At 39.0% G+C, this 18,382-nt stretch overlaps 2 protein-coding genes across 11 annotated transcripts in view; one reads left to right on the top strand and one right to left on the bottom strand.

The window, feature by feature from the left end:
* The window catches only part of psme4a (proteasome activator subunit 4a), a 28,565-nt gene extending 22,603 nt beyond the window's left edge, over positions 1–5,962 (bottom strand). Inside the window, exons 1-5 of one of the 4 annotated variants that reach the window (XM_044214189.1) lie at positions 5,205–5,962; positions 3,847–3,987; positions 3,513–3,629; positions 2,224–2,280; positions 631–675 (exon numbers count right to left, since the gene is read on the bottom strand). In XM_044214189.1, the coding sequence (XP_044070124.1) occupies positions 631–675; positions 2,224–2,280; positions 3,513–3,629; positions 3,847–3,987; positions 5,205–5,401 (557 nt within the window). In that variant the 5' untranslated portion in view covers positions 5,402–5,962. The remainder of the gene's footprint in view (positions 1–630; positions 676–2,223; positions 2,281–3,512; positions 3,630–3,846; positions 3,988–5,204) is intronic. The other 3 variants (XM_044214190.1, XM_044214191.1, XM_044214192.1) reach the window with 3 other exon arrangements.
* A 584-nt stretch (positions 5,963–6,546) lies between these two features.
* wdr27 (WD repeat domain 27) overlaps positions 6,547–18,382 on the top strand; it is a 55,425-nt gene continuing 43,589 nt past the window's right edge. For 5 of the 7 annotated variants that reach the window (XM_044214673.1, XM_044214677.1, XM_044214674.1 and 2 more), the window contains exons 1-10: positions 6,547–7,109; positions 7,342–7,483; positions 7,754–7,878; positions 8,097–8,210; positions 8,363–8,414; positions 8,763–8,833; positions 8,933–9,020; positions 9,185–9,287; positions 11,195–11,286; positions 17,549–17,613. In XM_044214673.1, the coding sequence (XP_044070608.1) occupies positions 6,972–7,109; positions 7,342–7,483; positions 7,754–7,878; positions 8,097–8,210; positions 8,363–8,414; positions 8,763–8,833; positions 8,933–9,020; positions 9,185–9,287; positions 11,195–11,286; positions 17,549–17,613 (990 nt within the window). In that variant the 5' untranslated portion in view covers positions 6,547–6,971. Of the gene's footprint in view, positions 7,110–7,327; positions 7,484–7,753; positions 7,879–8,096; positions 8,211–8,362; positions 8,415–8,762; positions 8,834–8,932; positions 9,021–9,184; positions 9,288–11,194; positions 11,287–17,548; positions 17,614–18,382 lie in introns of all 7 variants that reach the window. The other 2 variants (XM_044214675.1, XM_044214680.1) reach the window with 2 other exon arrangements.

Raw genomic sequence — 18,382 nt, forward strand, 5'->3', positions numbered from 1 at the left:
TAGGGTAAATCCTGTGGTTCCACTGGGCTCATGGTCCCACAGGGGAATTTTCATGGTTCATTATGTGCTTGTGTAAACCCTGCAGGTTATTTCAGGTCACCTAACCTCTTCAGCGATTCCACAACCACTGGACGCCTTGAAAAAACAGTTACTTCCAACCAAGGCTACTTCCCTCTGCCCCAACGCTGATCCACAGTGTCACAGCAGATGACCACAAATCACTCTCCCTTCTCACAGAGGAACAGGAAACTCTCACACAAGACAGAATTAGATGAGATAATAGGATTATCTGCCTAAGTGCAAACTGAGGGACGAGTCCTAGTGCTCGTCCAAGATATCTGCACTCGCACAACTAGGGTGAACACAATCAGGGACTTGCTGGTGACAGCAAAGCTCTGGAATTATGAAGCTATTTAGTGAAGCCAAATACACAACATTGTGATTCTTCACCCACTACAGCATCCAAAATATCTCCAACATTTAGGGGTTTTGACATTTCTTGTCAAGTTACTAAAATCAATAAAAATTACAAAAATGTAATTCCTGGTATCTTATTAAAATCCTCCAGGAGCCTACATTTAAAAAGAAGAGACAGTCATAAACACATAAATGTTATGAAGATGTACTTACGGTCTGCAGCTTTTCACAAGTGTTTTCAGCACATTTTCCACAGAGCTGTAATAAACAAAATAAAAGAGGAATGTCATGGCATGTCAAAACAACCACTGAGACACTTATGTTAAAGTTAAACAATCTTCACACCAATGCAACTTGACTTTGATTGCATGCACACAGAAACTTCTTTAAACACCTGGCCGGTGTGCAGTGAACGAGAAAAACGTTAAAGGGCTATTGTGTGAGGAAATTGTAATAAAACGTAATGAACAGACTGTAATCACTTCACTGAAAATAAACATAGTAATTGTTGCCAATAGTGGTTGACCTTCCTGGCTGACCTCGTACAGATATATACAGATTTATATGTTAATAGTTACACTACCTGTTCATTCATAACAAGTCACTATGAATTAAATCACTGCTTTAACGTTTATTAGAGGTAGTTTTGGATTTACAACTAATAACAAAACTTCTTACACATCAGAAACTCCTGACATGATTATCATACAGACTGCAAATGCGGGACTGTGGTCACATAACAGTGTTGAAAGCTCGGGACAGATATAACCACAGCTTTTGAGCTCCCCACCCACAATCCCACCAATCTGCTCACATGCAAGCTCAAGCCATGCCTTGTTGGAAATGCCCTGCCAATCCCACTCAACAACTGGTCATTTATCTCCACATCATTCAAATATTTTTGTAGCGGACATACTCCACATTTAATACTCTGACAATAGCTGAATTACGGGTGACACTCTGCAAGCCAAACTGCAACTATCTAAATGCATGGGTCCAGCCCAGTGTTTAGCACTGTAATCCCACAACACACAGGCCACAGACCAGGGTCAAACTCATGCACTGCAAATCCAACAAGAACCAGTCAAACTGAGTGTCCCATTACAAAGCGCTTAAGACACTCAGGGAGAAGGAACCCCAGACTACACTATATGACCTTTGTATATGATTTGAAGTGAACCCTCACATTCACTTCAACACATTCCAGGAGGGGAGGAAACATGACAGGAGCTTTCGCTCCTCCATGACCCCTGAAAATGCTGTGTAGTAGTGCAGGTATGGCTAACTTTAAAGCAAGCTAAGAGGGATATGTAACAAACACTCCCCTGAACATAGGCCAAAATATCAATAATTGTTAAGAGATCATTAATTTCATATATCAATATCACTGCTAAGCTTATGGAATAATAAATGTTATCGTCATAAACTGTATTACTTCCTAATATAGTCGTCGTCATTTTGTAACTATATTGCTGCCACATAATCCACTATAGATGGAATACTGTGAAACACAACATGACAGAGTGAAAGGAATCCAAGAAAAAATATTAAAGAAAGTACACAGTCTATGATCACTCTCATAGTTGATATGGGGGATATAAGGGTAAAAAAAAAAACTTTTAGCTGCAGTGCGACAGTCTCCAATATGAGTGAAATGTTAACATTGATTAAGTCTTGATTTTTTTTCTGTCACAAGCTGCTTATGGGGTGTCCAGTTTTTTGTTTTCACATGCAATGTATAGAATAAAAAAAAGTGCCTCAAACGATGAATTCAAAGTAAAACACAAAGAGAAGTATTGTCCTTACCACCTCTGAACCAATTTTATCATTATGAGTTTAGAGGATGAGCGAGGCCGTGGAGAACTGAATGTGAGAGGAGACAAAGGCATAAAGAACACATTCAGCACACGACAAAGTGCCAATCACTCAAAACATGAACATACTATGCATCAACTTGTACAATTTATTATGTAATCAGAGTATCATGTTTTGTGTGCATTAGTATAGTTTTGAAAGAGGTGAGCTGGTAATCAGCCAAAGCAGCTTGCTTTGATCAGCTGTAATGTAAAAGAGATGTGCTACTGTAGCAAGGCATTTACGTGACAAACATACAATGTTCCCATAGCACCATAAAAGAGCACCTCGCACTGCTTGCTAAGAAGAATTTCTAAGAGCGTTGCATAGGGTAAACCGACATTTCCAAAACTGTGTAAATGTCATAAAAAGTACAGTTATGAAGGGTATGTGGCGTAAAAAAAAGTTTTCCACTTGTTCTCCAACAACTGGTCCAATTACGCAAAAACAATTAGATTTTATTCAAACTACTGAAATGCATAACCTAAGAGTTACCTAAGTTATAACAAAATTGTCTTGTTAATTAACAAAGTGAACAATGTACAATTTTGTTTTTAACATTGGTTAGACTCTCAAAATATTCAGTTAAATGTTTTAAGTCATTAGTGGTGGATTATTTACATGAAAACATTTGAAAACAACTTGGAATAGGGCTTTATGCTTTGAATGAAAAGGCAGCTAACCAAAGTTAAAATGGATGGGCCTTTGTGTGATAGTCAGCAATGTATAGGTTAATAGTGTAAGCTAAACAAGGTAGTAATCCCTATTCATGATCAGTTCCAAGATTAAACAAATCTTACCCACTGTGACATTTAATTTTCAGTGATTTCAGTCTTACTCATATCAACATTTTCAGTAACAGGAATTCTGTCACTTGTTCTGTTTTCTACAGTATTTTTCTTCAATAAATAATTTTACTGTCATCAAAATCTGAGACATGGAATTTGCAGGAGAAAAAAAAAGAATATTAGATGTGAACACACTCCAGAGGTTCTGCCGGAGCTTGATGGCTACTGAGGGTGTAATTAAAGGAAATAAAAATTAAAACACTTTCAATTGCAAATGTGGCTACTAAACATTATCTGATGTCCCACACAACCACCAAAATGTGTACCATTTAAATGTAGTGAATGTGCCCTCCTAATTGGATATAGCAATAGCACTTCCTAAATTCTATGGTTAAGCATGTTTTAAAAAAAAATTAATAATATTAACAGCAACAGTAAATAACAGAGGCATACTTGGGAAACCAGTTGAGGCCCAGATGCTCTGTCTTGGAGAAAAGAATCCTGTCATGTAGCTCGTACAGTGGTCTCCAGCTCAACTCAAGATCGTCCCTTGACAGTAGTTCCCTTTTCCTGTTAGATGAATCAGATATACAGATAGATGAGAATAAACGCACAGATCCTAGCTCATCATACAGCCTTACGCTATGGAAAAAATCTGAACTTAACTCTTGGAGTTAACAAAAAACACTCAAAATGATCTTTTACTGTGAAATTGTAAGTGTGAAATAATTGCGTGTTTAACACGTGTACAGTTGATTTGAGTAAAACAGATGGGGCCCATTCTTACTTGAGGAGGTTGATAAGAAGCCGAGCAAGGCCCTGCATCATGCTGACCTCCAGTTTGGGGATCGTCACTAGCTCATAGAGCAACTTGATGAACAGCACATGGTCTTCTTTGCTGAATTTCCGCCCATACAGTCTCATGTACCTAAATAAGAAGTACAGATTTAGTACAACAAAGTACAGTAGACTTGACCCTGTGAGCAGTATGAACAACACAAACTTGCACAAGTTCTCTCATGTGTAAAACAAAAAAAAGAATAGTATAACAAACTCAGACATCCAAATTTTAAAAGCAAATATAAGTTCTTTGCAATTGACCATTACAAAAGTTTAAATCACTGTTAAAATTCCAAAATACCAGTGAACAGAAACTGGGTCAACCCCACAGTAAACTTTCCATCTCGCTGAGCCAGCAGTGACTCACTCTTGGACAGAGCAATACGCCAGCATTGGGGACTGAAACGGATTAAAGACAGCCCAGCAACCCAGTACAACAAAATTAAACAGCACTCTAAGTAAAGTTAATCCACTGTCATATTGACATTTTTTTGCTGGCGCACTGTGACTCATTACTAAATAACTGAAAGATAAATACAGAAGGGGGTACAATATAATGCTGTGATTTCTTGTATCCAGTAAAGTTCTAATGAACAAGTATGACTTGACTTATCTATTGGCAGTAATCCTTCAATAAATAACAGATACCAAAACCAGGAGAAACACTGCAAATATGGTCTTCTCTACAAGCATGACACTGCATATCAAAAGATGGGTGTACTGTATATAAGAATCCCTTGAAGCAACTTTTCAGGAAACTCATAAATCAAATTACAATTTGTTATTTCTATTTTGATATTTGTCAACTGAGTCGCTGCTTCAAAAAGAAAATGTCAAAGGCGGAACACAAGCAAAACAGTAATGACACTATTGTGCTGCACTGGCTGGGTCAGGTTGTGTATTTTACACTATTGTCCCGATTATAAAACCCAAACCGCGCCTAATCAGATACACTGGGTAGTTTGTTGTTTCTAGGCATAAACAGCTAACGTTAGCTTAGCTAACACTTAATAACGCATAAAAACACACCAGGCTATTAAGCAATACAGGTTTTCACCACCTTAGCAGACAAGCTGGAGAGTTTCTGAGCCAGCCATTGACCAGAGTGTGTACAGCTGCAACAAGAACTGTTAGCCTAGTAAACAGTATATCTTCAATGTTGCCCTACAGCCAAATTCATAAGTTGCATAATGTTACACAAAAGTTTGGTTAGCACAAGAGACTCAAGATCGAAAACATTGTGAAATTAGCAACAACTGTTTGTGTTACGATAGGATATCAAATATTAGTGTCAACGTCACTTACGTGGAAAGTTTCCTTGTCCAAAACAGAACACCGGGCCATATCTCTCTGAGGTGAACAGCTCGGCCCAAGTTTCCTTTTATTTTACTCAAAATATCATTGGATTCATCATCTAGCCTATCCGAGTACGGCAGAAGTTTGTTGTATACGATGTCTTTTTGAGGAACAAATCCCAATGTGTCAGACTGTGCCTTTTTCATATTACAAAATTCCAACTGGCTAACTTCCCTCTGCTAGCAAATGTTACTGTTTAACTTCGATCTGGTTCCCAGTGCACGTTGATATGCTACCTGGCTAATATAACGGCTAGCAATTTCCCAGCTAGCTACCCTCTCTGATGAATCGTAAGGTTGTTATGGCCCACACAGTGACTAAGTTAAGTTATGAGATTCACAAGTTGATGACACGCTAGCTAGCCATCTAGCTTAAGTTAAGTTGGATTTCTTTACCAGAAATAATTAACATTATCAGTGCCATCTTAAAAAAATATTAAGGCTAACGAAAAACACGACTTTGTCTAAAGAACGCGTTGGCACTCAAATTCCCCTCTTTCGGCTAACGTAATCCTAAAAACCTGAAACCAGCTAACGGTCTAGCTAAAGTTAGCTTTCTACTACAAAAGCAGAGTCATATCCCAAGGACTGTCAACGTCGACTGATTCATCCAACTACGGCGAAGCAGACGACACCCAGCTACAAGCTACACAACACATCCGTCATATCCGCTAGCTACTGAGAGAACTACACTTCCCAGCACTTCCCTCTCCATTCAATGCTTATCCTTTAGCCACTCAAACAGGATGACTTCAAATCCACTTAAGTGTCCTCGGATGCCTTTTCTACTGCAGTGACGTTAATTTGATGTTCGTTTAGGCCAAAATAACTACTCAAAAAGTATTTATTATTTTGTACAAATATTTTACCGAACATTTTACTTATTCATGAATGACTTATGCTATTACTATATATTATTAATATTTTTACTAATTGCCAAATTAATCACAAAACACACATAGGCCCTGCATAGGCTTTACATTTTCACACAAGCAAAAAGGCCAGTACATTTATATACAAGTAAATAATTGTTAAAACGTATTTATCTTTACTTTCATTATTTCAATCATTCATTTTGGAGTGGGGATTTAATCAACTCATGATCAATATTTTCTAATGAATTCTATTTTTAATGAAACATGTCAATGATCAGTACTACACTCTTTAGGTTCTTTGCCACAGATGAATAGAGACCGCCATCTTGCGGTTAAACGCAGAGGTACAAGAAGCAAGAACTCGTGGATGTATATAGAGAGGTCCCACTCAGACCGTACTTCCAGGTACCACTGCGCTCAAATATTGTAGTCAAAAACGGATACACGTACCGCTTACGTTCAGAAAAGTGTAGTCCGAGACGGTTTATAGAGTATTTTTGGTGTAGTGTTCATAGAGTTTAAAAAGAACGGAAGCGTTGGTGATGACTAGCGCATATTTAGGTCTACCTGACCAAGGTTACAGTTTTTTAGCTGCGTGTGAAACGGAAATTGATGTCGTGTCGGTGTCCTAGCAACCTGCAACATTTGTCCACCTGAAACTTCTGCGTCGAAGAAACTCCCTTTCCTACTAACGTTAGCCCAGCATAGCCAAACTTTAATGCAACTGTTTTTGAAAAAAAAGTAATTGAAGTACAGCCTGTGGTTCAGGATGACTCCACGTTTATCGGGAATTAATTAGCGTTATATTCGCTCACAAACGGTTTGACCTGACAGGAGCAAAGATGATGACTGAAAAGCTCCGTTTGACTTGTGATAGACTCCTGTCACATCGGCAGCTCGCATGTTGTCACTATTATTGTGGCATACCACTTCATGGAAAGGAAATGCTGATTTACAGCAATGTGGACACAGAGCAGAAGGTTTGTTAATGTTACTGCTAGTGTGCAGAAAACACCTTCCAAGTGTTATTTCATTAGGAATGTCATTCATTAACTAGTTACACTGTGCAGGTGCAAACAACATTGTGTCTTTAAGATGTAAACCACAGGGCTCACAATTGCATAAGATTTCTTTGTAATGTAAGTAGTAGTCTTCATGTGAATGAATTTGTTATAATGCATTGTGTATTTTATTGGAGTTGTTTGTCCACAGCCCCTGCTGCTAACTGGCCACTATGGTGAGATCAGTGCCATGACTTTTGGAAAAGGAAGCATGCCTGTCCTCCTCTGCTCTGCCTCTGCTGATTATATCATCATCTGGGATATTGAACTGTGCCAAAGGAGAACACAGGAGGGTAAGGAAATAGTTCTGCATGTGCTCAAGTTTGTGCAGTGCAAGCTACCTTTGCTGTTACATTGCTTAAAATGCTGAAATCAACATTTTCCCATAACCCTCATTACAATGGCCTAACAGTTTAATTCCCTACTTAGTTATGGAGCGACCTGTTGCTCATATATCCTTTGTTCTTCACAAGCCTGCCATCTAGTGAAATATTAACAGATATGTCATGTCTACTATGGGAACTTCTTTTGCTTTGAATATAAACTAATTGATTTGTTTGCAGGCAAAGTTGCAGCTGGAACGGTTATCGGGACTTTAGTGGGTGAAGTTGTCCATCTTTCATTCTGTTTCTCTGATGAACGAGTGGCTGCATGCTTGGGAACAACTCTATATATTCTCAGCTCAAAGGTACAAGATGATGCACATTTCCCTTGGTGCACATAAACACTTTCTGAATACATTTGGGCTCATTGGTTCATTTAATATGTTACTTTCTATAGTTCATATGGATTACAAATACTGTACTTAAAGAGTCTACTGTACTTTGTTGTACTATTGTTTCTTCATGATGGTTTAAGGTCATCACTTTATCTTATCCAAGTTTCATTGTTGTTTTTCCACATCAGAGACATGAAGTAATTTCTACCTTGACCGGCCACCTCGGACCTTTAACATCAGCAGAGTTCTGTCCATGGAATAAAGACGTTCTTGTCACCACATCAGAGGATCGCACTTTTAAGGCACTGGCGTCACAAATGATAGAGTCAAAAATTATCACGCATTTGATGTAGTGATGATGATGTGTATTTGTATACACAACAAAAACCAAATATTACACACATTGTAATTGAGTTTGAATAGCTATCAAGTACTTTACTTTTTCTCTTTTCAGGTGTGGGATTTAAAAACTGAAGCTGTTTGCTACCAGTCTTTTGTGCTTTCAGGTATGATATTACTATTCAAAATCTTGTTGGAGTAAGTTAATTTCTTTGCATGGTACATGCAGTAAAGTTCTGAATCCTCCCATTACATTTGTACAGTAAAGGTGGTAGAATCACAAGTATTAATGGGATCTATTTAAAATCAGGATCTGTTATTATATAAATTAGCTACGAGTATCCAAATATAGGTGTCAAGGCTTAAATTCAAGCACTTTAAACTTTACGAGTAAGAGTAAGTAATTTTAAATGTTTTGTATAGTGACTGCTTTAAAGGAATCAGAGCCTTGCAAAATAATTGAACATATCATATTTTCTGCCAACTTACCTAAAGCAAATTCTTCAATTCTTTAGCCTCTCCACTGCTCAGTGTGTGCTTCTTGGAGGAGAACAGGCAATTTATCACCGGCTCAACTGATGGACAGGTTAGTGACTGAGGCACACAGCCCTTAACAGCTCATAATCACCATCAGAGACTGAAATTTCACATGCTGTGTAACACACTCGTATAATGTTTGGTTTAGGTGTGGTGCTTTTCTCTCCCTGGTGACCGCAAGTGTCACCTGGTGACCAACATGGACCTTCAGAAGATGGAAAAAAGACATCAAGCAGGTGATGTTACTGTTTTATCAAACAAACAGTGACAGAGAATATCAAGTGCAGTCTTTGTGGATGATTTTGATCAATCCTATACCTCTTTTCAGCTCCCTGACTGAAAGAGATAAATTGTTTAGAATTAATTACTTTTACACTACTTTTTTGACATTTTCTTCCAGGGGTTGCAGAACAATCAGCTGTAGATAATGTGGAGACTTCAAAACCTGTTCTCAAAATGGCTTTATGTAGCTCATTCACTGACACCAGTAATGAGCATAACAAGTAAGTGAATAATCTTCATAGCATTTATAAACAGTGTTAAATGTTTATAGTAGGAATATGGTTTCTGGGCCTAGTTAATAGGAGACTCTTGACTCGGCACTGGGCTAATGTTATTCCAGATAGGCCATGTTTAGCTGGGGCAATTGCAGAAGTGATAACCTGATGCTGAAGGCCACATCTTTTTAATGTTGTCTGACTTATAGGAGCAATTCCTTTGAATTGGCAGACCTAGATATGCATTTACAAGATGGATGGATAGTGTGCTGGATGTTTATGACTTGTTTACTTACATTCATTAGTCACAGGAAATCACAAGGTCCAAGGTGGACAGAGTGTCAGCATAGAGACCAGTATCTATGTGGATTAATGGACCTTATAATGTGACTTAACCATGAGGAAGAACTGTTTTACTTCATTTGTGACAAGGAATCTTAATGTTGAAACAAGACATGATACTGTCAACACTTTGCCCATTCTCAATGGCTCAATTTTGTTCTTATTTCCACAAAGTAAAAACTGAACGTGATCTAGGAAAATATTACAAAAGCAATTCAAACACAGTTGTCATAAAAAAATCAATAAATAGCTGCACATTTCTGACATTAACAAAATATAGATTTCATACTGTCACAAACGCCTGGAAAAAAACGCTACATCTTTATGAGCTAATTGCTGCACGTGTCCACGCAGTTACAGGAAACTTCACACATCACAGGAAATTTTGCAGGATCATAGCATAAACGGTTTGAGGCTGTTAAAACTTGTGATGTTATGACAGGAAGCAGGCACTTAAAAAGCACAGACATAACTGTGTATTTTGTGGGCCACTAACAATGAAATGGACGTTGATTTCTTATTGCTCCTTGCAAATATGATCTCAGAGCAGTATCGGCATCATCTTTTACCCAAACAGACGCTTTAGCATAAAATCTAGTTCATCAACTGCATGATGTCTGTCTGCAACCACTGTTTTACTGACTTCCATTTGATGGGCTTTAACAAACAAACCAAATTTTGCTCAGGTGTATTATGGGATAAACTTGCAGCTGGAAGAGTTACTGGCTTCACACCCCACAGAAGCTGCCTGTTTACTGTTATGTAGTATAACAGAGTATCAGTGTATGGTAGTTTGGGTATGCTCAATGATTAAACATGGATCTGGTGCTTCAAAGGAATAATTGTTTTTAAAACAATGATTTCTTTGTTGAATAAAAGTACATTTCACCATCAAATAACATGACATTTTCACTTGAGCATTTGACATGTCATCTGTGTGGGTCTCTGTCATCCAAACATGTATGGCACCTTTATTCAAAATACTAAAAAGTCCATTGCTAATGTTAGTATGTTAAAACCACTATGTGTTGAATTTAAAATTCAAACTTTGACGCCCCCGAGTGGTAGAATGAAAAAGACACTGTGGCATATGGCAATGAACGCTGCTCTTTTTCAGACGAATACCTTCAGAACAGTTTGAACACAATGCAATAATCACATAAAACTTCCACACATAATGGCTTTAATTGTCTCCATCCTGTACAGAAGCACATGCTCAGCATGAAAATAATGATGCACTACAATGTAAAACTTGTCTAACAATATTATAACCTCAGCGTGTAGCTCAGTGCAGGAAGTGGATAAAAGGATCCATCAGACTCAACTCCCTCTCCTGTCTACTCTGTGACTGTGTGGCAGTAGTTTCCATCTTGCTGGATGTACATAGTTTAGTCTACATGATGTCAAAGGAAACTTGAATATGGTGTCGTATGGTGTGCATGCCTTCCCCATCACATCAGTATGTTTTTATTTAGTATGTGGTTACATTGTCCTTCCTCAAATTATCTGAAAAGAATTTTAGGGGAAATCCTGTAACCATGTTACGTATGTTTCTGTGTGGGCCCCTGCAGGGACAACAGCTGTTTATGTATTGGAAGCTCTGATGGCCTGTATGTGGTGGATCTGGCTACCTCAGAACTCCTAACAGCATTATATTTCAAAGGTACGCTGGTGGTGGTTTGACTTCTCCGATTGCTACTGTACTGCAGTAACATGTTTAAGCATTTTTGCACAACCATTGCACCATCACTCTACTTTTAGTAGAAATTTAATCTTTTTAAGAAACACTGTGATTGACTTCAAATTCTAAAGGGATTTTGCTGTTGCTTTCTTTATCCCACGTCCTTTCTGCTTTGACATAGTTTTGGGGATAGTAAAGTTTCTTTCAGGAGAATGACATGACCTCCTGCAAAAGGCAGTACAGTATATCTCAGCTAAATAGGTTACTTATGTTAGGTTCTCTGAGTAGCATGAGTGAGATGTGTTAACATAAAAGTTTAAATCGGCCAGTTGTGCCAGTACTTTGCCTATGTGCATTACAGCCTTCTGCTCAGTGTGTGTCAACAGTAGCTAGTCACCCAAATAGGTAGCCTTGCAGAAGCTCTTGGGCTAAGTGACCCTCTAAATGGCAAATGGCATAATAAATATATATATATATATATATATATATATATATATGTATGTATGTATGTATGTGTATATATGTATATGTGTGTATATATACACATATACATATATATGTATATATACATATACATATATATGTATATGTATATACACACACATATATATATAAATATGTATGTATATATATGTATATAAATATGTATGTATATATATGTATGTATATATGTGTATATGTATGTATGTATATATGTGTATATGTATGTATATATATGTATATATGGATATATATGTATATATATGGATATATGTGTATATATATGTATATATGTATATATGTGTATATATGTAGATATGTGTATATGTATATATATGTATATATGTGTATATATGTATATATATGTATATATATATATATATATGTATATATATATATATATATATATATATATATATATATGTATATATGTATATATATATATATATATATATGTATATATATATGCATATATATATATATGTGTATATGTGTATATATGTATATATGTGTATATATGTATATATGTATATGTATATATATATATATGTATATGTATATGTATATGTATATGTATATATGTATGTATATGTATATATGTATATATATATGTATATGTATATATATGTATATATATATATGTATATATGTATGTATATATATGTATGTATATGTATGTATATATGTATATATATGTATGTATATATGTATGTATATATATGTATATATATGTATGTATATATGTGTATATATGTATATATGTATATATATGTGTATATATATGTATATATGTATATGTGTGTGTATATATATGTGTGTGTATATATGTATATATGTATATGTGTGTGTATATATATGTGTGTATATATGTATATATATATGTGTGTGTATATATGTGTGTGTGTATATATGTGTGTATATATATGTATATGTATGTATATGTATATTTATATATGTATATGTGTATATATGTATATATATGTATATGTATATATATATGTGTGTGTGTGTATATATATGTGTGTATATATGTGTATATATGTGTGTGTATATATGTGTATATATATATATATATATAATCAGAATCAGAAATACTTTATTGATCCCCGTAGGGAAACTCTTTGTTACAGTAGCTCGTCTTTACGTCAGTGCACACAGGAGAAAGTTCTAGAAAACGATATGATACACTATAAACACTATAAAACAGGTCAGAAATAAATTAAGTTTCATGTCGGTATAAGTATAAGATAAACTAAGTGTCAAGTACCAAGTGGGTTTACTGGTTGATGATGAAAGTACAGTCTAACATACAAAATAAGTACTTATGTAATAAATAATATTAATAAGCGGAGGTGCATGTACTGTCGAAGAGTAATTGAGGTATATAGTATCAGTAGCAATAAATAAGAAAAAACTAACAAGGGAAAACTAATATTGCACGGAAGTAGTACACAGAATATTGCACAATTATTATTAATTATGGCGGCGATGTAATGCTCAATGTCCAGTTTAGTGACCTAGGGTCAAACAGACTAACCCTTAGAGGGAGGAGTTAAAGAGTCTGATGGCCACAGGCAGGAATGACTTCTTGTGGCGCTCTGTGGTGCTTTTTGGTGGGATGAATCTTCCGCTGAAGTTGCTCCTTTGCTTGACCAGCATGTCATGGAGCGGGTGGGAGACACTGTCCAAGATGGCATGTAGTTTACCCAGCTTCCTCCTCCTCCTCCTTCCTGACACCACTGCCAGAGAGTCCAGCTCCACCCCCACAATGTCACTGGCCTTGCGGATCAGTTTATTGAGTCTGTTGGCGTCCGCTACCTTTAGCCTGCTGCCCCAGCATGCAACAGCATACAGGATAGCACTGGCCACCACAGACTCATAGAACATCTTCAGCATATATATATATTTATATATATATAGTTATATATATATATAACTTTGTCCTTCACCCTCCGCGGGTGGTCTCATCCTTCGAGCTCGGGTCCTCTACCAGAGGCCTGGGAGCTTGAGGGTTCTGCGCAGTATCTTCGCTGTTCCCAGTACTGCACTCTTCTGGACCGAGATGTCTGGTGTTCTTCCAGGGATCTGCTGTAGCCACTCCTCCAGTTTGGGGGTCACTGCCCCGAGTGCTCCGATGACCACGGGCACCACTGTTGCCTTCACCTCCAGGCCTTCTCCAGCTCTTCTCTGAGCCCTTGGTACTTCTCTAGTTTCTCATGTTCCTTTTTCCTGATGTTGCCATCGCTTGGTATCGCCACGTCAACCACAACGGCTTTCCTCTGCTGTTTGTCAACCACCACGATGTCAGGCTGGTTCGCCATTACCATTCTGTCAGTCTGGATCTGGAAGTCCCACAGGATCTTGGCTCGGTCATTCTCTACCACCTTTGGAGGTGTTTCCCACTTTGACCTCGAGGTTTCCAGTCCATACTCAGTGCAGATGTTCCTGTACACTATGCCAGCTACTTGGTTATGGCGCTCCATGTATGCTTTTCCTGCCAGCATCTTACACCCTGCAGTTATGTGCTGGATTGTCTCAGGGGCCTCTTTGCACAGCCTACACCTTGGGTCTTGTCTGGTGTGGTAGATCTGGGCCTCTATTGCTCTGGTGCTCAGGGCCTGCTCCTGTGCAGCCATGATGAGTGCCTCTGTGCTGTCCTTTCAGTCCGGCCCGCTCTAGCCATTGGTAGGACTTCTTGATATCAGCCACTTCAGTTATGTTCGGTGGTACATCCCATGTAGGGGTTTGTCCTCCCATGATGGTCCTTCCTCCAGCACGTCTTCCTCTGTTCCCCATTGCCTGAGACATTCCCTGAGCACGTCATCTGTTGGGGCCTTATCTTGGATGTACTTGTGGATCTTGGATGTTTCATCCTGGATAGTGGCTCTCACACTCACTAGTCCACGGCCGGCTTCCTTACGGCTAGCGTACAGTCTCAGGGTGCTGGATTTGGGATGGAACCCTCCATGCATGGTGAGGAGCTTTCGCGTCTTAACGTCTGTGGTCTGTATCTCCTCCTTTGGCCACCTTATTATTCCCGCAGGGTATCTGATCACTGGCAGGGCGTAGCTGTTCATTGCCTGGGCCTTGTTCTTGCCATTGAGTTGACTTCTTAGGACTTGCCTTACTCGTTGGAGGTATTTGGCCATTGCCGTCTTCCTTGTTGCCTCTTCGAGGTTGCCATTTGCCTGTGGTATTCCAAGGTACTTGTAACCATCCTCAATGTCTGCTATTGTTCCTTCTGGGAGTGAGACCCCTTCTGTGTGGACTACCTTCCCTCTCTTTGTCACCATTCGACTGCACTTCTCAAGCCCGAATGACATCCCAATGTCAGAGCTGTAGATCCTGGTGGTGTGGATCAGTGAGTCGATGTCCCGCTCGCTCTTAGCGTATAGCTTGATGTCATCCACGTAGAGGAGGTGACTGATGGTGGCCCCATTCCTGAGTCGGTATCCATAGCCAGTCTTGTTGATTATTTGGCTGAGGGGGTTCAGTCCTATGCAGAACAGCAGTGGGGACAGAGCATCTCCTTGGTATATGCCACATTTGATGGATACTTGTGCAAGTGGCTTGCCATTGGCCTCAAGGGTGGTTTTCCACAGCCTCATCGAGTTCGCAATGAAGTCTCTTAGAGTCCTGTTGATGTTGTACATCTCCAAGCATTCAGTGATCCATGTGTGCGGCATTGAGTCATATGCTTTCTTGTAATCAATCCAGGCTCTGCAGTCTTGGGTGACTGTTCTGTCAACCAGGAGTTGGTGTTTGGCTCCTCTGGTTCCTCTGCCAATGCCCTTCTGTGCTTTGCTCATGTATTGATCCATGTGTCCACTTATCTTAGCCGCGATGATGCCTGACATGAGCTTCCATGTTGTGGAGAGACAGGTTATTGGCCGATAGTTGGATGGGACTGTACCCTTTGCGGGATCCTTCAGGATCAGGATTGTGCGCCCTTCGGTAAGCCATTCAGGGTGCGTCCCATCTCTTAGCAGCTGGTTCATTTGTGCTGCTAGGCGCTCATGGAGTGCAGTGAGCTTCTTTAGCCAGTAGGTGTGGATCCTGTCAGGGCCCGGTGCTGTCCAGTTCTTCATACCTGAGACTCTTTCTTGGATGTCTGCCGCTGTGATGGTGACTGGATTCTGTTCAGGAGGTTGCTGTGGTCCTTTCTCAGGGCGGCAAGCCACTGTGCATCGCTGTTGTGTGATGCCTCCCTTTCCCATATACTTTTCCAGTACTGTTCCGTTTCCAGCCTTGGTGGGTCTGCTCTGCTGTTATTACCCTGCCATTGAGCGTACACTTTCGCAGGTTGAGTTGCGAACAGCCGGTTTATTCTTCTGGCTTCATTATCTCTCGTGTATCTCTTTAGGCGGCTGGCCAAGGCTTGGAGCCTTTGTTTGGCAGTGCTTCAGGTACTTGCTTTCTCATTGCACCTCTCTCAGCCTCTGTCAGTTGGCTCACTTTTCTCCGGGCCTCCTTGATTTTTGCCTCCAACCTTTGTTTCCATGGTGGGTATTGTCTCTCATGGTTCCCATGGTTGCTCTTGTAGCCAAGCATCTCTAGGATCACTGCTGCTGAGGCGTATATCAGCTCATTGGTTTCAGTGATGGTTGTGGTAGGGATCGCTCTCAATGCTGCATTCACATCTTCTAGGAGACTTTCTGATGGTACTTCACTTAGCCGTTGTAGTTGGCGTCGGGGTTGCCTTGTATTCATCCTCGCCATGATCATATCTTTCAGGTCAGTCGCTGCCTCGTTCAGCGTGATTTCTCTTGCTTGGGCTTCGTACCCAATCTCTGGTTGGGGAGCTGCTGGTTGCTCCCCTCTGACCTGTAGTCCTGGCTCCCCCTTGCCGTAGCATTTGTGTTGTACCTCGTCAATCTCAAGTTGTGATAGCAGTTGCCGCTTGTGGATGTTGGAACACTGAGCTACTAGTTGCTTCGCCGTAAGCCTTGATTGTGGGTTTCGAAGTAACCATTCATCCCACATCCTGTGCATGTAACCCCTCTGACTAGGGTTACTGGAGTAGTAGCATTCCAACAGAGCCTTATTATCGCATCTCGCCCATCTCCGTCTTGTTCCAGTAGCCCATTTGTCGTCTCGATGACCTGGTTCCCCAACACCTGACGCAGACCTTGTTTGGCCGGGCGACGTCTGAGCCGGCATGTCATGTATTTCATTGTCCCTCATCATCATCATCAGGTAGGCAGCAGCGTGAAGGGTCTTGCCTAAGGACCCACACTGGATTATGGGTCATTGCTCATTGCGCTCCGAGGGGGATTCGAACCCTTGTTCCCCCGTGAATGTATATGTATGTGTATATATATATATATATATATATATGTATATGTGTATATGTATATGTGTATATATATATATGTATATATATGTATATATATATGTATATATGTATATGTGTATGTATATATATGTGTATATATATATATGAATATATGTATATGTATATGTATATATGTATATGTATATTTGTATATGTATATATATGTATATGTATATATGTATATATGTATATATGTACATATATATGTATATATATATAGTATGTATGTACATATATATGTATATATATATACATTATGTGTATGTATGTATATATGTCTTCTAATGATATGTATAGAACGATAGCATATGTTTGCTTATATTGATTTTCCAAATAATTTTTTATGTCAATTTCTTTGTATAATGTACAGCAACTGATACATATGAACTGGAAAATGAATCCAGCCTAACCCATAACTGATTCTTATAGATTACCCCAACCTGAGCATCACAATGGCAGGGTCGTGGTCCATCTCTCCATGGTGGGATAACTCTGTGAGTAATTCCAATAATATCTTGATAGACCTGAGTAAGACATTGCACTGAATTGTCCTTTCAACTGGACCTCTATCATTCACTTGGCCTATAATATAGTATGGACTAAGGAAGCTTGTTCAGTAATTAATCCCTAATCAGATTTTTCTTGTGTTGCACGTGATCCTTTGTCAGACCACTTGCTAAAGAACGTGCAGGCCTGGCTGCTTTTGCCATTTCTAGTGAGTCTTGTCAGTTTATGATGATAAAAGTCACATAAAAATGAACTACTACTGAATTTATAAAAATCCTTTTCACTATAATATGAACCACTGAAATCAATCCCTAAGTAATTGGATCTTTGTGGAATTTTTTGTTTATTGTGGAATTTGTTTTCATATACTAATTTTGACTGTCTTAGGGGCCGTTCAGATGTCACGTCTAAAATTGCATGGAGAACTCCAGCCGTGCTGCTTTCATCCTTTTATCCAAGGTGCTTGGGAAGTTGTGCTACTATCGCACCTGTCGTTACTAAGCAACTGGTCCAAATCACAAGTAGTCTGCAGCGGTCTGAATGAGTATTATTAGTCGCTCATCCATCTTCAGTTACTTCAGTTTGGCTGACCTTTCAACTGGATGTTGTTACATCCTTGGACAGACGGTGAAGCAAGTCCTGTGGAGCTGATTGGCTAATTATTGTCACTTGAGCTGCGGTGCATTTGAAAAAGTAGAGATTTTTCCATCTTGGTGCGCCACGGGCACACCCGAAAAAACTGCGCGTCATGTGAAT

This window comes from Siniperca chuatsi, linkage group LG11 (assembly GCF_020085105.1).
Source record: "Siniperca chuatsi isolate FFG_IHB_CAS linkage group LG11, ASM2008510v1, whole genome shotgun sequence".
NCBI classification, from domain to species: domain Eukaryota; kingdom Metazoa; phylum Chordata; class Actinopteri; order Centrarchiformes; family Sinipercidae; genus Siniperca; species Siniperca chuatsi.